General features: G+C 46.1%; 2 protein-coding genes across 6 annotated transcripts in view; both read right to left on the minus strand.

The window, feature by feature from the left end:
• The window catches only part of PCYT1B (phosphate cytidylyltransferase 1B, choline), a 93747-nt gene that overhangs the window by 49472 nt on the left and 17827 nt on the right, over nt 1-26448 (minus strand). For 2 of the 4 annotated variants that reach the window (XM_080651936.1, XM_080651937.1), the window contains exon 2: nt 16950-17049. The exons of 1 other annotated variant lie outside the window; for it this stretch is intronic. In XM_080651936.1, the coding sequence (XP_080508062.1) occupies nt 16950-17049 (100 nt within the window). Of the gene's footprint in view, nt 1-16949; nt 17050-17455; nt 17688-26448 lie in introns of those variants that run through there. One more of the 4 variants, XM_080651935.1, reaches the window with a different exon arrangement.
• On the minus strand, nt 7766-9358 carry LOC308239843 (cytokine-like nuclear factor N-PAC; the record flags this gene model as incomplete). 2 transcript variants are annotated; one of them, XM_080652701.1, is made up of 2 exons in its annotated part: nt 7766-8830; nt 9065-9358. In XM_080652701.1, the coding sequence occupies 2 exons, from the start codon at nt 9356-9358 to the stop codon at nt 7766-7768; spliced, it is 1359 nt and encodes a 452-aa protein (XP_080508827.1). The 2 variants fall into 2 exon arrangements, with proteins under 2 accessions (XP_080508827.1, XP_080508826.1); XM_080652700.1 differs by having other exon boundaries at nt 7766-9358.

Consider the following 26448-nt stretch of genomic DNA (forward strand, 5'->3'; position numbering starts at 1 on the left):
CCAATTATATACCATTTTGAACAAACAGAATTGCCTTCACAGGATTATCCTGTATTCTAAATAAGGCACAGTAAATAGAAAATGCTTTGAAATAACAAACTGCCTAATGAGGGATCCTTGGTTTCAATGCTCTTATTCAATTTGAATTCAATTGAGGAAAATTTGTTTTAAGTTGTAAACCCCAGAGGAAAGCAGATGGCAATTTTGCAGAACTTTTCCTTATTGATTCAGAGGTGATCAAGATAAATGGATTCAGGAAGCAGGGAGGAAAGAAAAGTAAAGAAAGATGATATAATTACCAAGAAAAAAGGCCATTTAGGAAATCTTTTAACGGTATTTGTGCAGTTGATTTTGCAATAAGCTCACTTTTACAAATGTAATGTGTCAGCAGTTTCCAGACTGGGAAACTCTACAGGACCAAAAGCAAAAAAAAAAAAAAAAAAAAAAAAAAAAAAAAAAAAAAAAGGAATCCTGCCTCTTAACAAATAAACTTCAAGGAAAAAAAAAAGAAATGGAAGGAGGACCTGCAGATTAGAAGAAATTTATTTTTTTTTAAATATATTTTATTGATATTTTACAGAAAGGAAGGGAGAGGGATAGAGAGCCAGAAACATCGATGAGAGAGAAACATCGATCAGCTGCCTCCTGCACACCTCCCCCTGGAGATGCGTCCGCAACCAAGGCACATGCCCTTGACCGGAATCGAACCCGGGACCCTTCAGTCCGCAGGCCGACGCTCTCTCCACTGAGCCAAACCGGTTTCGGCAGATTAGAAGAAATTTAAAAGACACATCAATGTATTTTTATGTATAGACATTATTTGGATTCGGGTTCAAGCAAACTATATATAAATTATGACATAAGACAATTGAGAATTGTAACACTGAATATTTGATGATATTAAAGCATTACTGGTAATTTTTCAGGTGAGATAATGGTATAGTGATAATGCTTTTTAAGAGTTATTTTATATACTAGTATATACTCACAACTATTTATAAATGAAATGAATGATAGGAAGCCCTATCATTCAAATAATTCAAGAGGAAAGAATAGATGGGGGCATGCATGGGGCAGACTGGCCATGGGTTGGTGGCTGTTAGGTGTGGGTAACAGACTCAGGAGGTTTCATCATATTGTTTTGTTTTGGTGTCTGTTTGGAATTCTCCATAGTAAAAATGTCAATAGAATGTGGCTTTTTAAAGTTAGTTCGTATATTTATTTGTTTTAATCCTTTGTTTGAGGGTTCTCTGGACATCCTTTTAGGTATCTGGGGACTCTGCAGAGCATCTATGTTGGGAAATATTGGCGTGTGAAGCTGAGGGATTGGCATTTATCGCAAGTCAGAGCACATTCCATGGCCGTGGTTTAGAGACCTTAAGGCGTCTCCCAATGACTTCCGCCTGCTGGTGTTTGCACCTTTGTGTGACCCCCTTCCGTTTGGAGCCTGAGTGGGATCTGTGACTTCATTCTGATGAATACAATCTGGCCAAGATGAGAGATGGCACTCCTATGATGATGTTACAGTATATAACTTGGTGGTTGTGAAGAGCAAGCTGCCAGAACGGGGCAAGATGGCTGTGGCCTAACAGGAGACTGCGTGCCCTTGTTCCCGGCCACCGGCTGGATTTACAGCTAAAATACTGTGCAGTCAGCTTGGAAAAAAACAAGAGAAGTGCAGCTGATTGGGCATATTGTATCTGAGGAGCACTGAAGAAACCATGTGGAGAATGGGAAGAGAAGGGGAGTCGTTCAGAAAGGGGGAGCCCCCCCTGGAGCTGGTGCTCAGCTGAGAGGCTGCTATTGGCTGCAAAGCTCCCCCCACACACACAGCTTGGGAGTGTGGGCTCACAATCCCACTCAGGGATCCCAAACCTGGAGCAGCAGAGACCGGAAAGAGAGCCCATATGGCAGCGGGCAGAGGGAACCAGGGAAACTCTGTCTGCCTAGGAGGTTGGGACTTTCCCCTCCCAGTGAGAGAGCACACCTATTGCTAGCAGCCTCGGCCAGAGAGGGTCACCCTGGGATCGGACTGCTGGAAAGGCTGCGCTGCAGTGTTTGGCTCCGAGAATAAGGGGCCTGAGGGTTGTACCCAGCAGTGACTTTGATGGACCCTCTGCTTTCCTGGAAGGCATTGTGCAGAGCCCTAGCTGGTGACTACACTGTGTGGCGTGGGGAAGGGGGAGAGGAATCTCTCACCTCAAGTGCAGGGTTGCACCGACTGCCCATCCTGGGGAGCTGGTGGCAGGGCAGATTGGGGATTTTTGACCTGCGCTGTGGAGAGGTGGGAGCACAAGTGGAGCTGGGATTCTCGACCCCCACTTTACTGAGACCAGCTGTGCAGAGAGATCTGGGTCCTGTGCGGGGCTGACTTTGTAACGCCTTCTGCTTGGACCTGTGGCACGAGGGTGCCAGGTCCTCACAGAGCAGGGGTATTTGGACGGTATCCCCTGGGAAGGCTTCTATTGGGGAGATAGATGGGCAAGAGCTGGGCTTTGTGACTACATCGTGGGGAGGCTGATCCGAACTCTCTGCCAGTCCTGGGAAGGAGAGGCAGAGCAATATGTCCCCCTCCTGCAGGCTTGGAACATAACCCCCAACAGGAGATGGTTTGGATCAGCTCTCTGAAGCTCCAGATAGCCCCACTGGTGTAGTTCGGTGGGGGGGTAGGGAGAACAGCTCAGAGCAGGACATCCCAAGAGTGAGACCTTCAGAGGCTATTGTCTGGGTCCAGGAGAAAACGCTTAAACCCCTCCTGTGGGCTGTGCTGGCAACATTGTCAACTAGAGACTGTTTTGATCAATCCCACTAAGCCCAGGGCAGCTGAAACTGCTCATGCTGAAAAGGGGGCAGGCTGTAACCAACCTGAACCTGCACCAGGCCACCTTAGGGGGAACCAGGGTTGGAGTGTCTGGTAGAGACTGAGGAGTGTGGCTTTGAAGCAGAGACTAATTTCCCCTCAGAGTGCCTGACGGTGTAATCTAAGCAGAGGTCCCTAGCTAGGCTAGTCTGGCTTCACCAAAAGACTCTCTTTGGAAGATACTGGAGGAAGACCAGGCAACCTCAGGGGGCAGGTGGAGTAGCTGACATGTGGAGGTGGACCTCAGAGAGCCACAGACTGACCACAGCTATAACAGGAAATCGGGAGCCAAACTTGGACAGCTCCTGACATTGGCTGACACAAAAGTACCTCCCAGGAGGCCTGAAAGCAGCAGACATACAATCAGCCTCAGACAACATAATCTGCCTAGAGACAAACTTCACTTGGCTGTCTTCTTTTTTCTTTTTTATTGCTTTGGTATTTATTATTATTAGTAAGATTTTTTTTCTCTTTTCTCTTATTTCTTTCATATCTCTTACTGGCCTCCTTCCTTTTCTTATGCTTTCTTTCTTTCTTTCCCATTTTTTTTTTGCTTTACTTTTCTCTCCTTTTGACCTTTGCATAACTTTTTTCTTTGTCTTCTTGTCTTTCTCTACTGTTTTCCTTTTCCTACTCTACTCTTTTTTGCTCTCCATTCTTTCCTTTCAGAATCTTTTTTCTGCCCCTTTTCTCTTCCAGTATTCTTTTTATTTTCTGTTTCTTATTTTACTATTAGTAACATTATCTTTTTCTCTTTTTTTATTTTTCTTGTTCTCTTTTCTCTTTCCTAATTCTCTTCTCTTTTGTGGTTGTTTTTGCTGTTTGTTGGGATATTTTATACTGGCCCGGTGCATGAAATTCATGCACATTAAAAGAGAATTAATTAGAAGAAATATTTTAATATTGCTATTTGCCCTTTATAATAGAAGTGTCAGAGATGAAAAAAAAACTAGTAAAATGTATATGAAAATCTTTCTCCTGTCAGAGTCTGGGGCATGCTGTGGAACCCAGAGTCAAGTACCCACCCACCCACGCGTGCCTTGAAATCACACGAGACCCAGACCTGGCCAGCCCACCCCCATTGGGTGAGATCCAGACCTGGCTGGCCCCACTTCCATCAAGCCCCGCCAGGTGGGGGACACAACCTCAGGTCCCTCATCAAGCTCTGCCAGGTAGGGGTGCAGCCTCAGGTCCCCCAGCGCACGCTGGATGGGGGCGAAGCCTCAGGTTCCTCTGGCACACCTTTAGGTCCCCCAGCCCGGTGCCGGGGCAGGGGATGCGGCCTCAGGTCCCCTGGCCCGGGACGAAGGGTGGGGCCTGAGGTCCCCCGGCCTGGTATTGGGCAGGGGATGCACCTTGAGGTCCCCTGTCAAGCCCCGCCAGGCGGGGGGCATGGCCTGAGGTCCACCGGCCTGGTGCCAGGGCGGGGGGCACGGCCTGAGGTCCACAGTCAAGCCCCACTGGGCGGGGGGCGCAGCCTCAGGTCCCCTGCCCCGGCCCAGTGCCACGCAGCCTCAGGCCCCTGCTGATCGCTCATTATGGGAACCCCGCCTCCGCTGTGGGCGCAGCCATCTTGTGATGGCATGAGGGTTAATTTGCATATTACCTCTTTATTATATAGGATGTCTTTGTTTGCTTCCTGTTTGTTTGGTTTGGTTTTGTCTTGCCCTGTCAGCACCTCTAAAACAGCTCATACGACCTGGTTGTGGTTGAGCCTTACAGTTAGCCAGCCTGAGAGGAGAGTCCATGCATGAACAGAACAATAACAATCAAGACCCAATTACAACAGGAGAGCCCAAATAACCAACAAAAGGGTCACTCCTAGAATATCAAGCTTAGTAGTACAAGAAGACTGCACCACTTGGCCCACAAGACATTTACTGCAAAAGTCCACCCCATTAAGACCGGGAGTCATAGCAAGTATATCTAATACAGATACAAACACAAAGAGACAACTAAAATGGGGAGATAAAGAAACAACACCCAAATTAAAGAAAAGGAGAAATCGCCAGAAGAAGACCTAAATGAGATAGAAATAAGCATGTTATCAGACATAGAGTTCATAGTAATGGTTATAAAGATGCTCAAGGAACTTAGTAATAACAATAAGGAACTTAATGGGAACTACATCAGCATGATAAATGAGATAGAAACCATGAGTAAGAAACAGGCAAAAATGAAGAATACTGTATCTGACATCAAGAATATGCTGGAGGAATTAAAAGCAGGTTGATGAAGCAGAGAATCAAATAAGCGAATTAGAAAACAAGGTAGAAAACACAATCAGAGCAGCAAAAAGAAAAAATACTTTAAAAACATGAGGACAGTTTAAGGGAACTTTGGGACAACATGAAATGTATCATTGGGTACCAGGGGGAAAAGAAAGTGAGCAAGGGACAGAGAACCTGTTTGGAGAAATGATGACAGAAAACTTCCCTAAGCTGGTGAAAGAAAAAGTCACACAAGTTCAGAAGGCACAGAAAGTCCCAAGTGCCCATTAGTAGATAAGTGGATAAAAAAGCTGTGGTACATTTACACAATGGAATACTATGCAGCTGTAAAAAAAGAAGAATCTCTTACCCTTTGAGACAGCATGGAGGGACCTGGAGAGTATTATGCTAAGAAATAAGCTAGTCAGAGAAAGACAAGTATCACATGATCTTACTTGTATGTGGAATCTAATGAACAAAATAAGCTGATGAACAAAATAGGTCCAGAGGCACGGAAGCATGGCACAGACTGATGGATCTCAGAGGGAAAGGGATGGGATGGGAAGAGATTAACCAAAGAACTTATATACATACTAGGAGCCCAATGCGTGATTCGAAATCGCGCAGCACTGCCCACCCTTGAGTCGCTGGTCCGGCCCTGCCCCCCTCCCTGGGCCCCAAAGCAGCCGCGGCCACTGCCAGTCCAGCCCTGCCTCGCTTCTGGGCCCTGCAGGAGCCACAGCTGCTGCCAGTCCAGCCCTCCCTCCCTCTCCAGCCCTTGAAGCAGCCTCGGCCGCTGCTGATCAGGCCCTCCCCCAGCACAGGCGTGGAGGCCCCTGACACCCCACCCCCAATGCTGCGCACACAACCTCCTCCTGTCTGGTCAACCCATTACAGCATCCCGGTTAATTAGCATATTTCTCTAATATATATATACTAGAGGCCCGGTGCATGAAATTCCTGCACGGCGGAGGGGCTGTCCCTCAGCCCAGCCTGCTCCCTCTCCAATCTGGGACATCCTCTCACAATCTGGGACTACTGGCTCCTAACTGCTTGCCTGCCTGCCTGATTGCCCCCTAACTGCTCCCCTGCCAGCCTCACTGATGTCTAACTGCTTCCCTACTGGTCTGATCGCCCCCAACTGCCCTCCCCTGCCGGCCCGATGGCCCCCAACTGCCTTCCCCTGCTGGTCCGATCATCCACAACAGCCCTCCCCTGCCAGCCCAATCACCACAAATGCCCTTCCCTGCTGGCCTGATCTCACACCCAACTGCCCTCTCCTGCCAGCCTGATCACCCCCACTGCCCTTTCCTGCAGGCCTGGTCACCCCCAACTGCCCTCCCCTGCTGGCCTGATCTCACCCCCAAGTGCCCTCCCCTGCCAGCCTGATGGCCCCCAATTATCCTCCACTGCTGGTCTGGTTGCCCCCAACTGCCCGCCCCTGCAGTCCTGGTAGCCCCCAAGTGCACAACCCTGTAGACCTGGTTGCTCCAACTGCCCTCCCCTGCTGGCCTGGTTGCCCAAAACTGCCCTCCCCTGCCAGCCTGGTTGCGCCCAACTGCGCCCCCCTGCAGGCCCACTCACCCCCAACTGCCCTCCCCTGCAGGCCCGGTTGCCCCCAAATGCCCTCCCCTGCAGGCCTGGTCACCCCCAACTGCCTTCCCCTGCCAGCCATCTTGTGGCAGCCATCTTGTGACAATGTTGCACGATGCCACTTAGGCTTTTATTATATAGAATATGCATAGCCCATGGACACAGATAATAGTGTGGTGAAGGCCTGGGGTGGGGCAGGAACCAGTGGAGAAGGGGAAGAGGAGGTGGGGGACTTCTATAATACTCTCAACAACAAAGATTTTTTTTTAAAAAGCAAGCTGCCATGTTGTGAAAGGGCCTGTAGAGAGGGCCACATGGCAAGGAACTGCAGGTGACCTCTAGGAGCTGAGGGTGACCTCTCCCTGACAACCAGCAAGAAGCTAGATCCTTGGTCTCACATTTGCAAGGAAATAAAATCTTCCAACAACCTGAGTGAGCTCAAAAGTAGACCTATGATCAGTCAAGCCTCCAGATAAGAAGTGAGCCCTGGATGACACCTTGAATGCAGCCTTGTGAGATCCTGGACAGAGGCCTCAGCTTAGCCAGGCTCGGACTTCTAAACCATGGAAATCATGACCTAGCAAATATGTATTGTTTTATTTTTTTTTATTTTTTAACCAAGAAAAAAAATGTTAACAAGAATTAAGACTGGTAAAAAAAAGGAGTTCTTACCATTTGCAACAACATGGATGGAGCTGGAGAGCATTATGCTAAATGAAATAAGCCAGGCAGAGAAAGATAAATATCACACGATCTCACTCATTTGTGGAATATAATGAACAACATAAACTGATGAACAAAAACAGATCCAGAGACACAGAAACATCAATCAGAACATCAAACCTAAGGAAAGGTAGGGGAGGGTGGGGGTAAGGGGAAGAGATCAACCAAAGGACTTGTATGCATGCATATAAGCCTAACCAATGGACACAGACAACAGCGGGGTAAGGGCATGAATGGGGGGGTGGGAGGGTAATGGGGGAATAAGGACACATATGTAACACCTTAATTAATAAAGAAATTAAAAAAACAACTAAGACTGGAGTGGGGGGGAGGCTTAGCATACATAGGCCCAGTACACAGTAGACATGTCCTTGTCAGACTAGTCCAGTGCCTTGGCTCTTTTGTACACCTCATTGGCTGCAGCTGCCATAGGAGTTGGATGATTGACAGCACTGCCCAGTGCAATGGCTAAGCGAAGATCCTTTTGAATGTATTTCAGGTAGAAATCAGGCTCAACATTTCCTTGCAGAATATTTTGGTACTTCTTTTCCAGGTAGATGCTGGCCAGTTGTCCTTGATTGAGGATGTCCAAGAATGTCTGCTGGGACTGGCCTGTCTCTTGGGCCAGGGTCAGCCCCTCAGCGATGGTGGCCATGAAGCTCCCCTGGATCATGTTCACAATCAGCATCATTTTGGCTGCATTGCCAACCTCACCGAGAAAGAAGGAGGTTTTCCCTATTGCCTGGAAGCAGCTGCTACAGTCCTCATATAAGTCTCTGTCTCCGGCTGCTAAGATCACCAACATCCCATCATTAGACTGCTGCTGGTTCCCTGAGACGGGGGCTTCCAGAAAGCGGCCCCCCCTGGACACAATCATCTGTGCCAGCTCGGTGACTGTGTCAGCATCCATTGTTGACAAGTCCACATAGCATTTCCCAGGGTGGATCCCTTGCAGCACACCGCTGGGGCCCAGCACCAGATCCTTGGCGGTCTTTGGATCTGGCACACAGGCAAAGGTGATGTCACAAGCTGAAACAAGTTCAGCAGGGGTTCTTACCAGGCAGGCCCCCTCTGTCACTGCAGTCCCGTTCCAGACAGTCACCACATGACCCGTTTTTAGCAAGTTGGAGATGATGCCACTTCCCATGGGGCCGAGGCCCAAAAATCCTATCTTTTTGTCTGTGGGTGTGATGCTGCCATTCATGGCCGTGCTGTCTGCTGCCTGGATGGAGTTGGACCCAGTATCCTCTTCACATATTTTCAACTTCTTTATAATTGGCTGGTAATAGATATCTGGCTTCCCAGTTTGGCTGAGCAGGAAGTGGTGGAAATGAGGGTCTATGTCTTTAAGAGGCCCGCTCGCAGTCGCCTGCCACTCAAATGCCGCCATGGGTCTGGCCGTCGTCAGCCCATTCATAGTAGTAGACTCAGAATCCTTCTCGTCCTGTGGGGGCGGACCCCGCTTCTGGGGACTCTGCTCTTGGGTTCTTTTCAGAAGGGACTTAGAGCCTCTCTCTGAAGAGCCTGGTGACACCCTCTTATTTCTTTCTCTCAGTTTTTCCCTCGGCTTCCCTTCAGATAGGAGAAGCTTGCGCTTCTCGTCACTTGAGTTCAGCCTACCTTTCTCCTCACCGGAATCATGCCGATTCTCATCTTCGGCAGAACTGTGGGATAATGTCTGGTCTTTTTCTTTGTCAGTCCCGAGGAATTCTTCCACAGCCTCCACAGCTCTCTGGAATAGCTTTCCCTTGGTCTTCTTTATCATTTCTTCCTTATGTGCCTGATACGGCTTCAATTGTTCCAGTTCAATCCAGGCATGGTCCTCCATGCCAAAAAACTTCACGAAGTACCATTTCTTTCCACGAGGTTTCTCCAGATCCTCAGGTGGATTAATAATCTTCCCCGGCCAAGGAGGATACGGGCCGAGTTGCCCCCACACCAAATCGCCCAGCTGCAGACTGATAGGCGCCATCTCACCGATCCAGACGCACTGGCCACGGCAGGGAACCTTACGTACGCGCGGTGGCGCTCCACGCTGAAGTGCGTGGATCCAGATGCATTGGCCACGGCGGCAGGGAACCTTACGTCCGTGTGGTGGCGCTCCACGCTGGAGAGCTTGGATCCAGATGCATTGGCCACGGCGGCCGGGAACCTTACGTCCGCGTGGTGGCCCTGCAAACTGGAGTGCATGGATCCAGATGCATTGGCCACGGCGGCAGGGAACCTTACGTCCGCGTGGTGGCGCTCCACGCTGGAGTGTGTGGATCCAGATGCATTGGCCACGGCGGCCGGGAACTTTACGTCCGCGTGGTGGCGCTGCAAACTGGAGTGCGTGGATCCAGATGCATTGGCCACGGCGGCAGGGAACCTTACGTCCGCGTGGTGGCGCTCCACGCTGGAGTATGCCCGATCACGTGACCAGCCTGGCTGAACCTTAGCTCACTCTGGAGCTGCTCATTGGAATCCACCTGACCACATAACGGGGCGGCTCAACTGTGCATTGTTTTAAGCTGCCAGATCTGTGGCAATATGTTATGGGGCAATAGGAAGTGAATACAATGGCATTATATACTATCTGCCCACCCACAGACTGTAACATTTCTAAAACATTTCAAGTAAATTCCTGTTTATTCTGAATGGTTAGAATAAGCGTATTATATAAATGTGATGTTCAGGTAAAATGAAAGTCTGTATACCACACACTGATAAGCATGTTTAAAATAAACATAACAAGCTACACATAACACCAAAATAATACCAAATATCTGCTTGAGGATCATGTATACAAATAAAGAACATGGTACAGTATTGTGAGGAAAATGTGATTGTCTCAATTTTCTGGGATCTTACATTCCAAATTTTTATAAGTTATTCAGCACTTTGAAATAAATGAAATGATGAAGGGGGCTATACTTAGCTCACATCTCACATCATATATAAAAATTAACTCAAAATGGATCATAGACCTAAATGTAAGAGCTATAACTAAAAACTTCTAGAAAAAAAGGTGAAAATCTCAGTGAATTTGGCAAAAATTTCTTAAATAGGACCCCAAACGTGTACACTATAAAGCCAAAATAAATAAATAAATTGGACCTTGTTTAAAACTCATGTTCTTCAAAAGATATTTTTACAAAAATGAAAAGGCAAGTCATAGACAGGGAGAAAATATTTGCAAAAAAATCATATATATATATATATATATATATATATATATATATATATATATATATATCAGATACAGGACTTGTATTTCACCAAAGAAAATAAATATATGGATAGCAAATAAGCTCATGAAACGATGCTCAGTATCATTTTTTAAAAACTTGACCATACTTACCAAGTATGTGAGGATATAGAGCAACTGGAACTCTTATACATTGCTGGTGAAAATGTAAAATGGTACAATTGTTTTTGGAAAGCCGTTTGACAATTGGTTAAAAAATTAAGCATATCCCTACCATATAGCCAGACAGAAGGCAATCACCAACTGCATTACCATATCTAAATTCACCATTTTGTGGGGTGTTGTTATGATGTTTCTTGGTATTACTTCAGATTCAGGCAACAACAAAAGTGTGATTATTCATTTTTTATAATGACTATTAGCAACCTATATTTAAATAATGCGTTAAAAGTACGTATGATTTGCAAAGCCCATATATTTCTCTTGATCTTCACATCAACTCTGAGAGGGAGGTAGGGGAGAGTGGATTCACTATCCTCATTTCATAGAAGAGCAAATGGCAGCTCAGCAAAGGTAAGCAGCTTACCCAATGTCACAGAATCAAACTATGACTAAACACCAGTAATTATGGTAACTAGTACTATTTTTTTTGTTTTTTTAAATATATTTTATTGATTTTTTACAGAGAGGAAGGGAAAGGGATAGAGAGTTAGAAACATCGATGAGAGAGAAACATCGATCAGCTGCCTCCTGCACACTCCCCACTGGGGATGTGCCCGCAACCAAGGTACATGCCCTTGACCGGAATCGAACCTGGGACCCTTCAGTGCGCAGGCCGACGCTCTATCCACTGAGCCAAACCAGTTAGGGCAACTAGTACTGTTTTTGTGTACAATTGATGTGCAAAAAAGGTGGCACAAAAATTAACCTTGTAAAATCCAATAGTTACATCTTACAAAGTTTACATAGTTTTATATAAACTTTATAATTTCTCTCTACTTATAGCCAGCAATATTATTTTCAATAAATGATAATGATGGATGTTAGCTTTTAAAATACATTAAAGTTTTTAAAAGAGTACATTAAAGAAAAGTTAAATAAATTATAATGCAAGGGGCACACAAATGAAGCAAAATTCATTAAGGTAGATTTTGAGGAAAGAATTTGGAAACTCTACACACTGTGGAAACAGAATAATATAAATCCCATTTCTGAGAAGGAAAATAGGAAATCAGAACGGAGTTTCCCTTTGAGAAAAAATGTCAGCTTTAATGAAAAGGAACCTATGAAACAATCACTTGGACTTTTCCTTTACTGCAAGACAGGCGAGTGATTCTCTCTGTCTCGGGACACATACTAAACCCTGTAGATTAACAGTGCCACAGGTGGACTAGGTGAGCTAAGGTCTAAGGTGCTGATTCCACCCAGCCGGTATAGCTCAGTGGTTGAGCATCAACCTGTGAACCAGGAGGTCATGGTTCAATTCCTGGTCAGGGCACATGCCTGGGAATTTCTTTCTTATGCGCCTGATACGGCTTCAACTGTTCCAATTAATACCCAGTGTAGAGTGTGCAGGAGGCAGCTGATCAATGATTCTCTCTCATCATTGATGTCTCTCTCTCTCTCTCTCTCTCTCTCCCTCCCTCTCCCTTTCTCTCTCTTTTTTTAAAATCTATTTATTGATTTCAGAGAGGAAGGGAGAAGGAGAGAGAGATAGAAACATCAATGATGAAAGAGAATCATTGATTGGCTGCCTCCCGCACGCCCCCCACTGGGGATCGAGCCGCAACCCAGGCATGTGCCCTTGGCCAGAATCGAACCTGGGACCCTTCGGTCCGCAGACTGACGCTCTATCCACTGAGCCAAGCCGGCCAGGGCACCCCTTTCTCTCTTAAAGCAATAAAAAGATTTTTAAAAAAAGATGCTGATTCCAACTGCCCTACTGTTTTTCTTGATGTTTCATTATCCTTGTAACTTCACTGACAAGGTCCAGGAGCTCAGAGCTACGACCAGAGTTTGTCATTACCTCTTTTAGAATTTCTATGCTAGCCCCTGTTTGGGTAGACCTAAGATTGCAAAACATATTGTAGGCAATTATATTAAGTCATAAAATAGGGCTAGAAGGATTTCAGTTATAATTATAATCTTGAAGCACATTATGAACCCTAAGCAGGGGTCTGTTTTGTCTTTTTGGTTTGTTTGTTTGTTTGTTTGTTTTTTAAAATATATTTTATTGATTTTTTACAGAGAGGAAGAGAGGGATAGAGAGTTAGAAACATCGATGAGAGAGAAACATCGATCAGCTGCCTCCTGCACAACCCCCACTGGGGATGTGCCTGCAACCAAGGTACATGCCCCTGACCAGAATTGAACCTGGGACCTTTCAGTCTGCGGGCTGACTCTCTATCCACTGAGCCAAACCGGTTAGGACATGTTTTGTCTTTTAAAAAAAAAAATGCTCTGAGCTTTTGTAGTGACAGCACAATGCTGCAACAAATATTTAGGATGATCTCCCTGTCACTCCCTCCAGCCACTATCGACAGTTACTCTAAAGCAGAGGTTCTTGCCATGTGGTCCCAGGACAGGCAGCAGCAGCATCAGTTGGGAACTTGTTAGGAATGCAAATGCTTGCTCCTCACCCCAGACCTACCTCATCATAAACTGTGAGGGTGGAGCCTAGCAGACTCTTAACAAGCTTTTCAGGGGATTCAGTGTGCTGAAATGTGAGGATCACTGCTCTAATAAAGCAATGGTTATCACAGTGAGGTCTAAGACTAACATGTGCATTTGAGAAGTAACTTTTCAGTTCTCCAAGTCTCATTTGCCTCCTCTGCAGAAACGATACAGTAATATCCATCCTGCACAGTTTTTGGAAAGACTAATTGAGACAGGAAAGAGCACCTGGCAGATTTAGAGTAAGCTGAACTTCCCTTTCCTTTCTCTAGAAAAGCAGGGTCCTTTTCTGCTTGGGCCTTTAACATTAGGTCACATCTGTTCTCTTCATCGCTACCTGCACTTCCAGTGCACCTTATGGATTTACCTGGGTTGTTCATTCAAAATATAGATGCTGGGGCCTCATCCCAGATTTAGGGGAGAGCGAGCAGGAAATCCACTTGTTTACCAAACTTACCAGGTGATTCCTTGCACACTGAAGACTGGAAACAACTGGTTTGGCTGCTCTGAACTACTGCCCCAAGCCACTTCTTGCCTTTCTCAAAAGAAGTAACAAAAAAGTGTGCTAATTTGGCCCACTCTCCTCCTCACTTCACTCTCTCCAAGCTATAGTAAGTCCTTACTTATCATCAATAGGTTCTGCGACTTTAAGTGCAACTATCTACAATGAAATAGGCTAATTGATATAAACAAGAGTTAGGTTCCTATGGCACCTCATCAATGTTATAACAAAACAACATAGAGCAAAACAACGTTATCTGAGAACCTACTGTACTCTGAAAGAAGAGGCAGATTGTCATGGTTGAGAGATCAAGGGGGAACACTGCTGGAAACGGATCATGGTCTCACTGATAGAAAGATGTGGACAGGAAACCCCCAAGGCCGGTCAACAACCTTAATTGCTCTAATCACTCACTGTTTAGTTGAAACATTGTTAGCTGAAGCAGCCTCCACCTCTGTCTTACGTAAATTTCTGTTATTGGAGTTTCCTGCCTAAAGGCTATGGGTGTATCACATAGTCTCAATGAAAGGGATAGCAAGGCCAGAGCAGTGTAGTCCTCCCACTAGAGGTGGGCTCCTGCCTGGCCCCCAATATTCCCAAATTAATACTTTTCTAGTCTCTTTCTTTTGTGTGTAGCCTTCTCCAGAACCCGAACCCTGAACCGGAACCCTGAACCACGCGGGACGTGAAAGGGGTTCCCACAGAACGCAAAAAGGTTTGAGATCAAATCCCAACTTCACTATTTACCAAAGTGTGGTCCCTCAGCATCAGCATCACCTGGGAACTTGTTAGCCAGGCAAGTTCTTAAGCCACACCCCAGTTGGACTGAATCAGAAACGCTGGGGGTAAAGCCCAGGCATCTGTGTTCTAACAAGCCCTCCAGGTGATGCTGATGCAAGCTCAAGTGTGAGAAGCACTGCCACGTGACTCCCTGAATAACCCTGTGCAGATTCACAGCTTTCTAAAACCATCATTTCCTCATCTGTGAAATACTAAAAGTACTAACCACATAAAGTTGTGACAATGACATGACACAATACATATAAAGAACTTAGTAAACAATAAACATCTATTGTTATTATTATTAAGAAAACTGTCCTTTATCCCCTGGATTCTATTCAACTTGGGATGTTTGTTTCTGAGCCATCGTACATCGCTCAAAGCTTAACTGCGAACTAATCTGATTTCCGCTCCAACCCAACCAAATGGAATGCCATTCATTTACTGCTACACGGCTCTCTACCTCCATGTCTTCACTATTTTTGTTCTACTTGCCCAGAATGCCCTTCCATTCTCTGCCCACATTGTCCAAATCTTAACTTCTCCCAAAAAGATCAGCTGATGTGGGCTCCCAGGTCTTGCCTGACTGCTCCAGGTCAAATGAATCTGCCTTTCATATATATATATATATATATTGATTTCAGAGAGGAAGGGAGAGAGGAATAGAAATATCAATGATTAGAGAGAATCATTGATGGGCTGCCTCCTGCATGCCCCCTACTGGGGATTGAGCTCAAAACCCGGGAATGTACCCTGACCAGGAATCAACCATGACCTCCTGGTTCATAGATTGACACCCAACCAATGAGCCACACTAGCCGAGCTAATCTGCCTTTCTTAAAACTGTCCATTTTCATCTGTGTTGCAGGATTTAACCCCTAAGCAATCAATTTTCAACCTTTTCCATCTCATGGCATACAGAAACTAATTACTGTAATTCTGCGGCATACCAAAAAATATATTGTTAGCCAATCTGACAAAAAAATAGGTATAATTTTGATTCATTCACACTGGATAGTTATTGTTTTGTTGCCTGTTGTCCTTTTTTAATTTGACAATCTAAGGGACAAGAGGTCAGTGCCCCTGTCTCAATAGTCAAGTACTACACATTTTAAAAATTCTTATAGCACACCAGTGTGCCATGACATGCTGCTTGAAAATTCCTACCCTAAACACATGCATGCATACTACTGGTGGGTTTTATTTCTGATTGTCTTGTCCCTTTATAATGAAGCTCTTAGGCCCTAGCCAGTTTGGCTCAGTGGATAGAGTGTCGGCCTGCAGACTGAAGGATCCTGAGTTCAAATTCTGGTCAAGGGCACATACCTTGGTTGCAGGTTCCTCCCTGGCCCAGGCCCTGGTTGGGGCTTGTGTGGAAGGCAACCAATCGATGTGTTTCTCTCACATCGATGTTTCTCTCTTTCCCCTCTCTTCCAATCTCCCTAAAAAAATTAATGGAAAAATATCCTCGGGTGAGGATTAACACAAATATCTATATATATAAAAGCCTAAGCTACCATACGACCGGTCGACCGAACAACTGGTTGCTATGATGTGCACTGACCACCAGGGGGCAGACTCTCAATGCAGGAGCTGCCCCCAGTGGTCAGTGCGCTCCCACAGCCAACCTCCCAGGGCTGTCCAACCTCCTGCAGTACCTCCCCCTGGCTGGGCGGCCCTAATTGGGACTGGACGAGATGGCCCTGATTGGCCCTGATTGCCGGCCAGGCTGAGGGACCCCACCTGCGCACAAATTCGTGCACCGGGCCTCTAATATATAATGAAGCTCTTAGGAAATTGAGACAGTACCTTATAGTTCTTTTTCAATCTCTTCCCTATCCAGCTCTGTATATACTAAAGGAGTGAACAAAGTCCTAGAGCAGTTTAAGGCACAGGCTCTGTCATTTAAGGCACACTTGGAGAAACTTCTTTAAAACGCAGACTTTAAAAAATGGTAATAATTACAGTAGCTTAGGTTTGTTTAAACTTCACAGTTTAAAAAATGCTTTGGTATTTTTATTTTTTTTAAATTTCTTTATTGATTAAGGTATTACATATTTGTCCTCATCCCCCTATTTGCTTTGGTATTTTTAACCGAGCCTAGTTGTCACAAAAACCTTGGGAAGTGGGTATCCTTGTCCCTGTTCACAAAATGAGGAAACCATTCAGATCATCCCTGTGACTAGCCCAGGCTGTAGGACTAACAAATGGCAGAGCTGAGGCTCACACCACATGTATCTTTTCTTTCCCTTGGCTACTTTGATTTGTTGAGTTTATTACTGGTGCTATTATCCCTGTGCTGTGCCACAATCTCTAAATTCCACTCTCTGAAAGCGAGTGCTGCTCAAATCATGACGGGCCTTTCTGCTCCTCTGCATGTCAAGACAGGGCCCCTTGGGAGAAGAAGAAGTACAGCCTCACCTGGTGTTCCTAGGCGGGCCTGAGCAATGGTCAGTTTTTCATGGGGTGCTTGGCACTGGCAGCTGACTTCATCTGCAAATGGGGCAGGAGCAGTCAGAGTCTAAAAGGGAAAAAGAGAAAGGGAATACAGTCTAATAAACTTTCCTTGGGCACTCACTTCTCCTGAGGTTTTATATTTATGTTGGCTGAGTCTTTCAGAGAAATACGGTGCTGTTAGAAATAAAAACAGGGACATTGTCACTGCCTCAGAAATAATAACTCTCCAGTGTCTGCCATATGCCAGGTACCAGATGAGGTACTCTGCATATGCTAATTCTTCCAGGCCTCACAACAAACAGCCTGTGATGGCTAGATCCTTCTATCCTTCTACAGCAAAGGAAAACACCATCTCCATTTCACAGAAAAGGAAACTGAGGCTCAGCAGCATTAAGAAATACGCTAAGTCATCCCCTTGGAAAGTCACAGTGCTCAGCTTTGATCATTTCACAACCAGCATTAAGACTTACCCACACCCTGGGGTACTCAGCTGGGAGGAATGCCATACTCAGTAGTGTGGCAGACATCTGTATTTCGCACACACCAGCCTGGCCAATCACGAACTCTGGCGTCTCTTCCGTGCAAAGGCCAAAGATGTTATCTGTTCCCTGGGAGGGCCTGAAAGCACAGCATTTCTGGCGGGCTGCAGAAAAATTGCTCCTGTGGTAGCTCCAACGGCCACCAACGGCTGGAGGCCCCGCCCCAGGCAGCTGAGGCTAAGGCTCTGGGGAGAGCTGTGAGAGAGATGTAGTCACTTGGACGCCTGCCCAGGAAGTGGCTCTGCATTTTTTAGACAGCGTCTTAAAATGAAAACCTCACTCTCTCCAGACAGAGGAAGACAAAGCGAGGGGTGTTTTTGTAAACAGGGCAAATGCAATCCAGAGCCGTCTATTTGCAGTCTCTGAACCATGTCATTATCATGGTCATCACTACACCTGCTTTGCTATTTTTAAAGCCGAAGTCACTGTAAATATTACTCGTGTTGTTGCACAGATTGTTTCTTAGAGCTAGGCACAGGTGCTCCTCACCCTGATAAGACTCAACTGAATCACGATCCATGCATTTGAAGAGGGACTGTGACCCACTTCTGCCATTCATTTCGTCATTCACTCATTCATTCACTTATTCACATGCTCATTCAAATATATGTCAAGCACTATCTTAGAACTGGGGATACAAATAGGGATGAGACCAGTCCCCGTCCTGGAGGAGTCCCTGTTCTCTGTACTGCCAAGAACCCATCCTGCCCCGTTCCCACCCCTCCTCCCCATTGTAGCACCTTCTGCCCTGGAAACTGGAGTCCTGCCCCAGAGTTGCTTGGAGACCTCCCAATTGCCTGAGACTCTTAACCCCCACCATCCCGTTCAGGGCTCTGAAAGCAGACCAAGATTTGGGACATGGACTCAGGAAACTTTAGTTCGTTACGAGTGCTTTCTCAGATACATTAAGGTGAACACGTGGGCCGTGGTGGGCCAGGGCCGCATTTGTAATATGCCAAAGGGGTACAGTGACCTGAGCAGAGGCTCCACAGCCACAAATCTGGGGTTGAAATCCCCTTTCCAGCACTTACAGGCTGTGTATTCTAATTTGGCTCTCCTAGTTGAAAGAAACTGACACCCACTAACGTTAGCTCAAGAGATGACGGATTCTTTGAGAGCTGCCCTGGCATAGAAACTGTGCAGCGAGGACAGGGGCAGCACCGGGTCCCAGAGAGCTATGCACCGACCTGGCATGTGATTCTTTCTGTCCCACACCCATTCACCCTACATCCTTCCATTATGTTCAAGTCTCTGCTTGCCTTCTACTCCCCAATAAACTTCGGTTTGAATGGGGCCCATCAAGGCCTCCTCAACTTCCCTTCCCAACACTCATTCAGCAGCTTCTGATTGAGCCTTTCAGCCCCAGCTCCTGCTCCTACCAACTTACTGCTTCTTTCCATGTTTCCCAATTCACATTCCTAAGGGAGAATCAGACTGGCCAAGTTCATGAATTCAAACCAGGCCACAACCAGAATTAGCCTGCGTTGAATCAGGTGCCCACCATCTGTGGCTGGTGAGGGGAGGAGGAGTGGTGAGGGAGGTCATGGGTTGCCTGTCATTGCCCCTTTAGCAGGCGCTGTTGTTGGGGCCAGAAATGTATTTGACCTTGTGTGCTCTTAAAGGGAAGTTCGTTTACTTAGTTCAGGGGTCCTCAAACTTTTTAAACAGGGGGCCAGTTCACTGTCCCTCAGACCGTTGGAGGGCCGGACTATAGTTTAAAAAAAAAACTATGAACAAATTCCTATGCGCACTGCGGGCCCAGGACGAGTCGGCTGCTAAGCAGGACAGGCAGCGGCACCCAGAGGGCTGGATAAATGTCCTCGGCGGGCCGCATGTGGCCCACGGGCCATAGTTTGAGGACGCCTGACTTAGTTGAATCTCAGTTTCACCTATAAAATGGACACCAATATTGCAGGTTGATGCAGAAAATAGAGATAAATTATGTCAAGTACCTGGTACTCAATAAATTGTGGCAATTATTATTACTGCTATTAGTATTCATTCTTATACATAACTAGAGGCCCGGTGCATAAAAATTCATGCACTGGCCGAAACCGGTTTGGCTCAGTGGATAGAGCGTCGGCCTGTGGATTGAAGGGTCCCAGGTTCGATTCCGGTCAAGGGCATGTACCTTGGTTGCGGGCATGTCCCCAGTAGGGGGTGTGCAAGAGGCAGCTGATCGATGTTTCTCTCTCATCGATGTTTCTAACTCTCTATCCCTCTCCCTTCCTCTCTGTAAAAAATCAATAAAATATATTAAAAAAAAATTCATGCACTGGAGGGGGGTGGTCCCTCAGCCCGGCCGCCTCTCACAGTCCGGGAGCCCTCAGGGGTGGGAGGCGAACTGGTGATCAGGGGAAGGCGACACCCCTATCACACCTCTGCTGCTGCCACTGCCGGCAGCACAAGCCTCAACTGGCCCTGGTTACCTGAGCCTCGGGTGGCCCTAGGTGGCTGGGGGGCTGAGGGCGGGTCCGGCCACACCGCGCACCTGCCACCCTCCCCCCCGGTGGGGCTGAAAGGACTGAGGGACTCTGGCGGGGCTGAGGGGACTGGGCGCCGCCATCTTGTGGCTATGGGCGCCACCATCTTTGTGACGGCATGATGGTCAATTTGCATATTCCCTCTTTATTAGATAGGATAATTTATAATACTTTATATTATGACATAATAATAGATAATATAGTTCCCTATAAAAATAAGCAAATTGAATATGAACTTCTAGGACACAGCCCAAATAGGTAAATGGGTTAGCAAATAGGGTTCTTACATTAATGATTCATTAGCCTTTAAAATATGTGGACAGTGAATTGTTTTCACATGAACTAAAATAAATTATTATTTTGGGATATTTTATGTGCTAGTCTCAAAGCTCATTAAAGAGATAAGGTGTTGTCATTTTCCAAGAAAGGTGTATTCTAGAGGGTGTGAAATGTGGTAATTAAAGCAGAGCTAAAGAAAGTTGTAAAGCAACAATAGTACTCAAAGAAGAAGAAAAGGTTTAAATGCACTGTGCATTCTGTTCTTAATTATTGTGGCCTCAAAGTAGGAAAAAGGGAGAAGCAAAGAGATGGAAGGCAGAGAGAGTTCATAAGAGTGTGCTTGTATGTAAATGTGTGCACATGTACATGTGTGCTTATGAGCACCTGAGCATCTTTAACAGCAATTGACATGAAGAAGATGTGTTTCTTGTTATGTTCAAGGCACTGTACTTGGAATGGGGAGAATGAAGAAATAAATGAGCCACAGCCTTGCTCTCCATAACACCACCTTCCTGGGTTGAAAGTCAAGGTCTGCATTCACAAAGACCTTGGTTAAGGCCCAGCTACCATCAACCAGCCCTGTGAGCTGATGCAGTATATTTTTAGTCTGAACACCCTAGAACTACTCCTTCTCTGAGCCAGAACAAATCACTTACAAGGAATTCTATACGGCTCAGGTTCTGTCTCCTCCTACAAGGGGCAGACCAACCTCGGGACAATGGGATTAGGATAGCCAGAGGCTTCAGAGAGGTCCATCCTGGCCTCCAGGCCCTATACCAGCCAGCAGGGGACCCAGGCCCCCAACTACTCCTCACCATTTGCCAGATCTGGGATGGTTTCAGAGATCCTCTGGGGTAGGCATAAAACTGGGGCCCAGTAACATAACAGCTAAATCTTGGAGTGCCTACTTAGTGTCATGCATATCTTTTTATATGTTAAGCACTTGAACTAGATTAGCTAATTTCGTTTGTACCACAACTGGGTGAGGCAGGTTCTATCTCCACGGAACAGTGCAGGACCTGTCTTCAAAAGTGACAGCAGTGGCAGCAAGAAGCAACAGCAGTGGCAGATGCCTCAGACTCAGTTATCTTTTTGGCTCCCTTTGAACTGAGGACACTTTCAGGGTTCTTAGACAATTAGGATGGAGGGGCCTCGAAAAGGAGATACTGGACTTCTTGATAATTAGAGAAGAGGGGGCAAAAATTAATTGAAAAAAGAAAAGCATGGGACCATATTTTTACCCAGACTTAGTGAAGTAAGTTAGATGACTTACATATAGTTAATGGCAAGCATCAGCTCAGAGTTCAAATCACCAGACCACATTGTCAAGTGTTTACTAGCACATTCTCTGTGTTTCATATTCAGCCGTGGGCAAACTACGGCCCACGGGCCGGATCCTGCCCGTTCGGCTGTTCTATCCGGCCCGCGGAGCCGAAAGAGCGGAGGGTTCTCTTGCTCTCCCCTCCACTCCTTCCCCAGCAGCAGTGTTAACATGGCAATGTCGGGAAACACGGCCGCAGCTCCTTCTTCTGAGTGGGCGGATTTATATCCCCCATTCAGTAGAAGGAACAACCTCTCAATCTTCCAGAGGCTCCTTGTAATGCCCGCGGACGCGTCCCCCGACATCACCCTGGGAATGCGGAGACACGTTATTGTGGTGATGTAGGGAGACACGCCCCTGGAGAGCACAGCATCAGAGCATTAGCTAAAAAGGAGACCAACAACACTGTTCCCACTGAAGTTGATGTTTTAAAGACCAAAAACCTTTCAACCCAGTCTACGTTGCCATCTACATCTACGTCCCGGGCATAGTTTGGAAGTTGCACTAAAGAAAGTGTTTAATTTACTGTTTACACATTTTGTTCTTTTCTATTTGTTTTAGTTTTAAATTATTTTATTATATTTAAGTTTAATTTGAAAGGCTTTTGTACCTTTCCTTTGTTAGGCAATTTTATTTTGCCTTTGCCATCTTCAATATAAGGTATGTTATTGTGCTATGATTCCTCCATTTTTTGAAGTTTCAAATCATAATAATTAGTGTTTACATTCTTCTTGTTAAAATGTTTGAAATGAATAAAACTATTGAAATTTAAAAAAAAAGACCGTACCCTTTTGTGTAATGATGTTTACTTTGAATTTATATTAGTTCACACAAACACTCCATCCATGCTTTTGTTCCGGCCCTCCGGTCCAGTTTAAGAACCCATTGTGGCCCTCGAGTCAAAAAGTTTGCCCACCCCTGGTAGATTGTTTGGAGGGTGAATAAACAGAGGAGATAAGTCAGAAGGGAAGGAACAGAATTGGCTTTGGGGCAGCACCCTCAAAGGTGAAGGGTGGCCGCTTTAGAATGGGAGAAGGTATTCGTTTGAAAAGGCATATTTAATTTAATTTAATTAATATAAAATTATTATTTGGGAAAGAAACCCTACCCTAGTTAACATATAAGTCAAAGAAATTAAGCCTCTGGGCAGGTAGAGATCATCATAGGATAAACGATGGGCCACTAGGAAGCCATATTCCAAATTCAGGGTTGGGGAGGCACATGACATTTTTATGTTTGGCAGAAGAGAGCGAGGATTTTAAAGGGTTAAGAAGCCCTGGCCCAGCGCCCTGGACCTCACATGTGCAGGGGCCTTGCCAGACCACAGACTTGGAGCTATAGACTGTAATATAACTGCTCTCTACCTAATTTAAGATACCCAGTCATTGCACGTGAATATGTTACCTATTAGTCCTGCAAGGTTTGGTTATGTAAACGGCACCACAGTAACATACCAAAGCCATATTCCCATCAAGCTTTTTAAAGGGGAAGACATTAGATATCTGGCATTTCACTGGCAGAGTGTGTTTAATTGGACGTTGTCAAATAGTAAAACAAAAGCTTTAGGCACTATATAAAATGTACAATGCAAACACTACCTGAGTACAAAAAATGGTCAGTAGAACCTGTACTTATGCAATGTGCATCACTGACTGAGAACCGGACCAATCAGACAGCAAGCTAATCATCCAATCAGAACTTAGCAGAGTCCTGCTGATGGTGATGGCCAACCACAGAATTGCTTGTTTAAGCTAAGCTATTCTTAACTACAGTGAGGCAATCCAGTCAGATAGTCCTGAGTTCAAATCCTAGCTTCATTATTTAATATTCATTTGATTTTTGATTTTTTAAAATATATTTTATTGATTTTTTACAGAGAGGAAGGGAGAAGGATAGAGAGTTAGAAACATCGATGAGAGAGAAACATCGATCAGCTGCCTCCCACACACCTCCTACTGGGGATGTGCTCGCAACCAAGGTACATGGCCTTGACCAGAATCGAACCTGGGACCCTTGAGTCCGCAGGCCGACGCTCTATCCACTGAGCCAAACCTGTTAGGGCTCCATTTGATTTTTTTTTTTTTTTTATTTTTTTTAAATATATTTTATTGATTTTCTACAGAGAGGAAGGGAGAAGGACAGAGAGTTAGAAACATCAATGAGAGAGAAACATCAATCAGCTGCCTTCTGCACACCTCCCACCGGGGATGTGCCCGCAACCAAGGTACATGCCCTTGACCAGAGTCGAACCCGGGAGCCTTCAGTCCGCAGGCCGACGCTCTATCCATTGAGCCACACCAGTTAGGGCTCCATTTGATTTTTTAAATTGGATTTTTAAGAAAAGTGTTGGTTCATAACCCATGTAATCTGTAATCTCTAGTATCCTCATCTATAAAAGGGTGAGGGGAGATAATAAAATGATCTACCTCATAAAGCTCTTGTGAGGAGTAAATAAAATGATGTCTGTGTGATTAATATCTTCCTTTTGCCTCTCTAGAATCCATTCTCTTCCTACCCTTCTCTACTCTTCTCTGTATGGCTTCCTGTGTGGGATGCACCAATGGAGTCTGTTGCCTTTCTACTTCCAGTTGGGTCAGGTCCATGGAAAGCATGCAAACTGCTGGAGGGCAGGACAAGAGTGAGCTCAGGGTATTTGTCTCCCTGGCTTCCTACCTGCTAGGACGCTGTATATTGGTTTTGTTCTTTTACTGAAATTCACAGCTTTCATGAGGGGGCCCTCTTTCCAGAGCACTCTACAAAGTTCTGGTAATCAAAATCTCCCCTTGCCCCTTCACACCCTCTGAGGTTTCCTGAAACCCTGCCCATGCCTTTGAAATAGTCCCTTTATTAGACTTTCTTCAAATTTCCTCTTTAGAGTGAGCCCTCTGTCTTGACAGGGCCTTGACCGATACACTGTATGTAACAGTATGATGCCAAGCTCAATAAATGTTAACTAGCAAATGTTGAAAAGACATGTTCAAAGTGCAGAGATCAAGTGAGTTACCCGTAGTTAATAATCATAACTATCTCAATAATGCCTTCCAGTAGGACAGAAGTTTATGATGACAGAACATTTTAATCAGGAGATGCATAAGAGACACGAGCAGGACCTCAGAAAGACTCTACCTCCACAGGTAGGCCTTTTGCCTCAGGACTCACCAGAAATTACAAAAAGACATTACAAAATCTCATCCTCAGTCTCATGCTGTTAGGATTGCATTTACCCACCTCTGAACATAGTTTTTAAAGCCCAGTTTTATTTGGGATCAGAATATTTTCGTCTTTTGAAGAGAGACGGGGAAAAAGCAGATCTTATAGTTGACCATAGGCTAACAATGAACCACTAGATTCTTAGACATTGTAATATATATAGCCAGTCTCCCCCAATGATTATAGAAGCACCAAGAAAACAGGGACTTGCTGAAACCGGTTTGGCTCAGTGGATAGAGCGTCGGCCTGTGGACTGAAGGGTCCGGGGTTCGATTCCGGTCAAGGGCATGTACCTTGGTTGCGGGCACATCCCCAGTGGGAGGTGTGCAGGAGGCAGCTGATCGATGTTTCTCTCTCATCGATGTTTCTAGCTCTCTATCCCTCTCCCTTCCTCTCTGTAAAGTATCAATAAAATATATTTAAAAAAAAAGAAAAAAAAAAAGAATCCATTTAAAAAAAAAAAAAGAAAAGAAAACAGGGACTTGATCTGTCCTATTCATTACTATATCCATACTTCCTAGGGCAGTACCTGGCATATAGAAGGTCCTCAATAAACATTTGTTCAGTGGGGGGAATTTAAAGTCACTGGAGAGAGAATTATCATTGACAAAGAAAGGAACTGGAGAGAGAATGATAATTGATAAATTTTATACTCAAATAAATACACTTATCAATTTTTCTTATCATCATCATCATATCTATATATATAAAACCCTAATATGCAAATAGACCGAACATGGAACAACCGAACAATTGAACAACCGGTCTCTATGATGTGCGCTGACCACCAGGGGGGACACACGGAACATGGCGGGCATTGGCAACAGGTGGCAGAGCACAGAACATGGCAGGCATTGGCCATGGCAGGATGGTGGAGCAGGTAAGCAGGGGCGCCAGACCAAGGCGGGCACCATTTGCTATCATTGGGGCAAGCCTCTGGTGGTTACTAAAAATTCTTTGCTCCCATGCACCTTGGTCCTGCCTGGCACTCGCACCTGCTGCTGGCGTCGGCCCCACTCACACCCGCTGCCCATGCCAGAGCCGCCGCTTGCACCCACTGCCAGTGCCCAGCTCCAGCCCTGACTGCTCGGAGCTGTCAGCAGGTGCAAGAGGTGGCTGCCAGCCCTGATCGCCCCTCAGGGCTTCTCCACGTCCCTCTGCTCCTGAGGGGTGATCCGGGCTGGCAGCTGCCTCTCGCATCTGCTGCCCATGCCAGAGCCACCACTTGCACCCACTGCCAGTGCCAGCACCGTTCACACCCACAGCCAGCACCAGAGCCACAGCTTGCACCCACTGCTGGCGCTTGGCGCCTATCCCAATTGCCCCTGAGGGCTTCTCCATCTCCCCCTGCTCCTAAGGGGTGATTGGGGCAGCAGCCGCCACTCGCACCCGCTGACGGTGCTGGCCCCACTCGCACCCGCTGCTGGTGCCGGTCCCAATAGCTCTGTGCTGTCAGCGGGTGTGAGCGGGGCTGGTGCCATCAGCACATGGGAGCAGCAGCGGCGGGAGCAGGGCTGCCGGCACACAGGGGATTAGGGGCCACGGCAGGAGGGGCTGACGGGGGCAGGGAGGATGGGCCAAGACCCGCCCTTGTGCCCACCGCAGCCTCGCAGCCCACAGTTCCTTTCAAA

The sequence above is a fragment of the Plecotus auritus genome (genome assembly GCF_963455305.1).
Source record: "Plecotus auritus genome assembly, chromosome: X".
Classification (NCBI taxonomy): domain Eukaryota; kingdom Metazoa; phylum Chordata; class Mammalia; order Chiroptera; family Vespertilionidae; genus Plecotus; species Plecotus auritus.